The 4,769-nt window shown below is 33.8% G+C and overlaps 1 protein-coding gene across 2 annotated transcripts in view; it reads right to left on the reverse strand.

Moving 5' to 3' along the window:
* Positions 1-488: 488 nt before the first annotated feature.
* Positions 489-4,769, reverse strand: part of RAP1A (RAP1A, member of RAS oncogene family) — a 119,583-nt gene continuing 115,302 nt past the window's right edge. For both annotated transcript variants that reach the window (XM_006895720.1, XM_006895721.1), the window contains 2 exons: positions 4,056-4,171; positions 489-1,189 (listed from right to left, as the gene is read on the reverse strand). In XM_006895720.1, coding sequence (XP_006895782.1) covers positions 4,085-4,171 — 87 coding nt within the window. In that variant the 3' untranslated portion in view covers positions 489-1,189; positions 4,056-4,084. The remainder of the gene's footprint in view (positions 1,190-4,055; positions 4,172-4,769) is intronic.

The raw sequence follows: 4,769 nt of genomic DNA on the forward strand, positions 1-4,769 counted from the left end.
TTCTCTTAAATCCTCCAGTCTATTATTGAGCAAGTTTGAGAATTTTCACATTAATACTTCAGTAACAGACTCACAGCCAACAATTAACAATGGCAAAAGGATCCCCTTGATGACATTACAAGTTATGGCAGATTTAAAATAGTAAAAGTTAAACCCTGATACAGTATTAAACTTCTCTTTTTACATATAAAAATAATACACAGTGGGATATTTTCATCCAGTAAGATATAATCTTTATGATCAAGAGAGAATATACAAAACTATTCTATGTTGTATGATGTGTTTTATGGTATAGTAGGAATAAATATATTCAGAACATAAAGCCAGAGTTTGTCCCTAGAGAAATCACCAATTATTTAGTAGGGTTTAAAGCTAAGTGTTCTGCAGGCACCAGGCAGAAAGGGGTTACTGTGGCATTTAAAACAATCTGGTCATTGTAAGATAAAGGCCTTAAGTCTATTAAACAATAACAAAACACACAAACAAAATGAAAATGTACTAAAATTTAATCATCCATAAAAGCTGTAATTTAATCTGACAGTAAAACACAAGAAGCAATATTAGAGTTCGTTTAGTATATTATATATTTTAGCTTTGAAAGCCATAGAAATCAGTTATCCCAGGTTTTTTTTCCTATAAAAGATCCATTTTTCCAAAGCATTATGCACAAACAATTTTAATTAGAATATAATGACAGAATGATATTTCATAATTTTTTAAATATAAAATGAAGTCAATGACTCAAAAAGTTATCTGCTGTAATGAGTTTGAGGGAAAATTTCATAATCTATATCATTACAGATATAAAGTATAATGGTTCAACTTTTTAGTGCTTGATAGGGAGAATCATGATAAAAAGGTCAATATGGAATCCTCTGATTATAGTAGCAATATCTAACATTTGAAATGCATCATCCATGCTCTTTTTGTATAATCATATTAGAGTCAAGTCTATTTATTTTCACATCTGTTATAATAACTGCTATTGCAAAGGAGAAATACTATTGTCTTATTTTCCAAGAGATATACACAGAGCAATTTTTTTCTCTCCAGGGAACTTGTGCAAACCAATATAAGATCTAAATTCTTCACATAATATATAAAACAGGAGAAGCCTCTTCAGATTTATTTTTTGAAGTCTGGAATGCTGGCACTTTCCAATTAGGCAACAGTTCTTCATTCCTGTGATCTAGAATGAACAGACACAGATATGTATTTGTATATGATTATATTGAACAAGGATAGTAGTAAGGTGGTTTTAGACTTCCCTCTCTTAAAAATATTAATATGTAGTGATGGTAGCACAGTATGGAGAATGTAACTCATGCACACTCCAAGAGGGTGAAAAGGGCAAATTTTTGTTATATTTTACTACACCAAAGAAAATAAAGTAAGACAACTTTCATTCAACTATTTTATGACTGTATATATTAGGATAAAGATATGCAGTTTGAATCTACCAGTTCCTCCAAGGTACAAAGACAGGCAATCTCCTCCCAAGCAATTTACAGCTTCTGAAAACCAGCTGGGGGGTCAGCTATGAGCCAGTTCTGACTCAAAGGCACATCTCTAAATTTGTTTGACTCTGAACCAAAAGGGTTCTTGAAGAGTCCAAATGAACTGTATAAGATGTGACAAAAGAATTCAGTAATTATCAGTAGTTATTCAGCAGAGTATTAAGATCACCATTTCTAATACAGGTTAAGACAAAAAAAAATGATACAGAAAGTGCTGATCTCCATATTCAAAGGCAGAAAAATAAAAGTTTTACTCTTCAACTAAAGAGAATTAGCTTAAAAGTAAAAAATCTTCTCAAGATCAATTTTTCTTAAAGGTCTTTAAAAATGAGATTTATTAACAAGGCTTTGATATAATTTTGATAAAGTGCTCTCAAGGTTCATATATGAGTAGGATGTTTATAATTGCTACTCAAATCTACGTTTTAACTCAGTACTTTAGGAACAAGAACAACAGAGCAATTCGAGTCTATCCTAGGAAATGTACTGCCATTATCTAGCATTATCAAATATTCACAAAGATTGATTGTGGGTACCTTATTAGTACGGTGTGAGTTTTACACAGCAAATATGTAAGGAATTACAAAGCATAGCCTAAAAAATTTACGCAATCAGGATGAAAGTCTTATTTTCAGATCTAGGTCAAGATTTCTTTACTCTAGAGTAATACAAGACAGTGCTGCACTGCTGAACTGAATATCTAGGAATGACTTTGACAGATCACACGAGGCCAGGAGATGGCACCTCTTCCTTTAAATGTAAGCGAAAACAAAAAGACATTTTCTAAGAAATGGGAAATTAAACTAGTGTGACTAAAGTAATGACATCATGTATAAGACAGTCAAATAATACACTTAAGAACTGGAAAAAGAGTCCTCCATTTTTCCTACCTTTGTACTCTTGCTACGAACATAAACAACAACAATCTTAACAATGATCACTTTCAGGAAGTGATGATTACTGCTGTTGAATCAAGATTTCCCTAAACGTCATATAGCTATTTGGGGAGTGCCGCCTCTCTGAACAGCAAAGGCAATCCCTACACCCTCTTTTTCTTTCTGCCTATTTTACCTCTAACTTCATTTAAAACAGTTCAGTTATTATGCTGTTTCTCTTACAAGAGCTGCTCTCACATCTCTATGGAAGGACATACCAGTTAGTTAATTTGGTGCTTACAGAAGAAGCAAAAAGGGACTTAACAAAAATTAGGACAACCAAACGTCAAGTGGGAACAATCAATCTACTTCTTACTGGATCAAATTTAGTAATATTGATAGAATTAGCATCAAATTACAATATAAATCTACTCTGTGATGATCTTCTTTCAAGGTATTATTTATTGAGTTAATGAAGAAAAATATAAATTCTTCATATAGCTAAAAGATAAAACAAAGGCCTAGTTTCTCACTTGATCTCTCAAATTCCTGTCATGTCAGAACCAACTCACAGCAGACCCGCAGCACGGGAGGAGATCACCTGACTTTCTTCTATGGAGCAAGTGGATCCAAAACACCTGTTTCTGGGTTGACAGTGCCCTCCTTCCCCACTAGGCCACCAGCTTAAATATTGCCCACAACTTCCCTCCAGTGGGTTCATATGATGAAAAGTAGTACAAAAAGTCAACTACACTTAGAAGACTAGAGATGAAACACTTATATGAGTGAAATCACTTTATACCTTAGAGAAAATGACTAACAAAAGAACAAAGACTGTAAGGTTATATACCACACCACATGTTTGCCAGGAAGGTATGTAAATTAGTACAATTAAAAAAAGGTTTTAAGCAGTATCAATAAACATGCCAATATGGATAGCCTATGACTGTCGTTCTATTCCTAGATAGCGTATACAAGAATGTGCACAGCAGAATTATCCAAACTAGTGTAGCTCTCAACATCGAGTCCACACAGCAAACAACAGTAGAATGCGTATATACACTGCATCTAACAAAAACAATACAATCTTAACCATAATAATAAAAGCTAACTTAAGGGTAACAAGGATCACTTAAAAACATATTTTGGAGTGAAAGCAGCCAGACAAATTAAATTAGCACGTTCTTACTTTATGTAAAGTTCAAAAAGGGCAAAGCTCATGGTGTCTGAGATCAGGTAGGGGTTACATTTGGGAAGGAGTGACTTTTTTTGTGAAAATTCATGAAATGGGCACACTCAGGCTCCCTACTCTTGCGCCTCAGATGAACCACTGTCTAATTTCAATTCAGTAAGACTTTGGAAGTTACCTAGGAAGTCACCCTATTTCTTCAAGCACACTTTTTTTAAAAATACCTATTCTGTACCAGAAATTACGGACACAGTGATGAGCAAAACTGCCATGCTTCTTGTCCTCACAGAGAGGCAAATATCTAGCCCAGAGAGTAACAACTCATCCATCAGCTACCGCCACAAGCTGGATAAACCATTTATGATTACAGAGGGCCAGAAATACCCTAGCAGGTGAAATGGGAAGTGGTTAGGGCTGGGGAAAGCCCCCCAAAAGAGGAAGAAGGTGGCAATGGTTTTGTTTTTAACATCTTACCTGGCTCAGAGCTGCTGCTTGCTGTAGCTCTAAAGCAGCAGACATGATTTCTTTTTAGGCTTCTTCTTTTCCACTGGTGTTTTTCTATTTATCTGTCTGACCAAGTCATAAAATATCTAAATGAAAAGAAGAGAAAAAAAAAATCTCTCATTTAGCCAACATTTGAAACCTTGTTCAACAAAACAATCTTTTTACTAGGTATTATTTCATTCCTATATCTGTATTTTGCTCTTGTTTTAAAAGTAGACTTCATAGAAGTCTTGCTAGATTTGCAGTCAGGGTAAACAGACCTTACGTCCAGTTACAAAGAATCGACTGTAGAAAAATAAGATGGTGAAATTACATTCCACATAAAAATATTCTATGCTTCAAAACGTAATGTTTAGCTTGAATGCTCAAATCCACTTTATTTAAAAAAAAAAAAAAGATTTGCAAAGTTAGTAAAAAAGAATTGCTCTATTCCAGAGAATAGTTTGCATTTATATTTTATCTATAGGACAATGCCCAATCTTGTTAAATGTCCCCAAAATAACCTTTATAAGTAATTTGTCTTTCAAATACAGATTCCATCCAGGATCACCTATTATAGGTCATTTCCTGTCTTTTAAAAATCTGAAACAGGACCTTTTCCAAGAAAATTACAAAACATTACTACAAGAAACAAAAAGAGATCTTGAAAAGTGGAAGAATATCCCTTGCTCATGGATAGGAAGA

The sequence above is a fragment of the Elephantulus edwardii genome, unplaced genomic scaffold (genome assembly GCF_000299155.1).
Source record: "Elephantulus edwardii isolate Elephantulus edwardi_28Jun2011 unplaced genomic scaffold, EleEdw1.0 scaffold00174, whole genome shotgun sequence".
Taxonomy (NCBI): domain Eukaryota; kingdom Metazoa; phylum Chordata; class Mammalia; order Macroscelidea; family Macroscelididae; genus Elephantulus; species Elephantulus edwardii.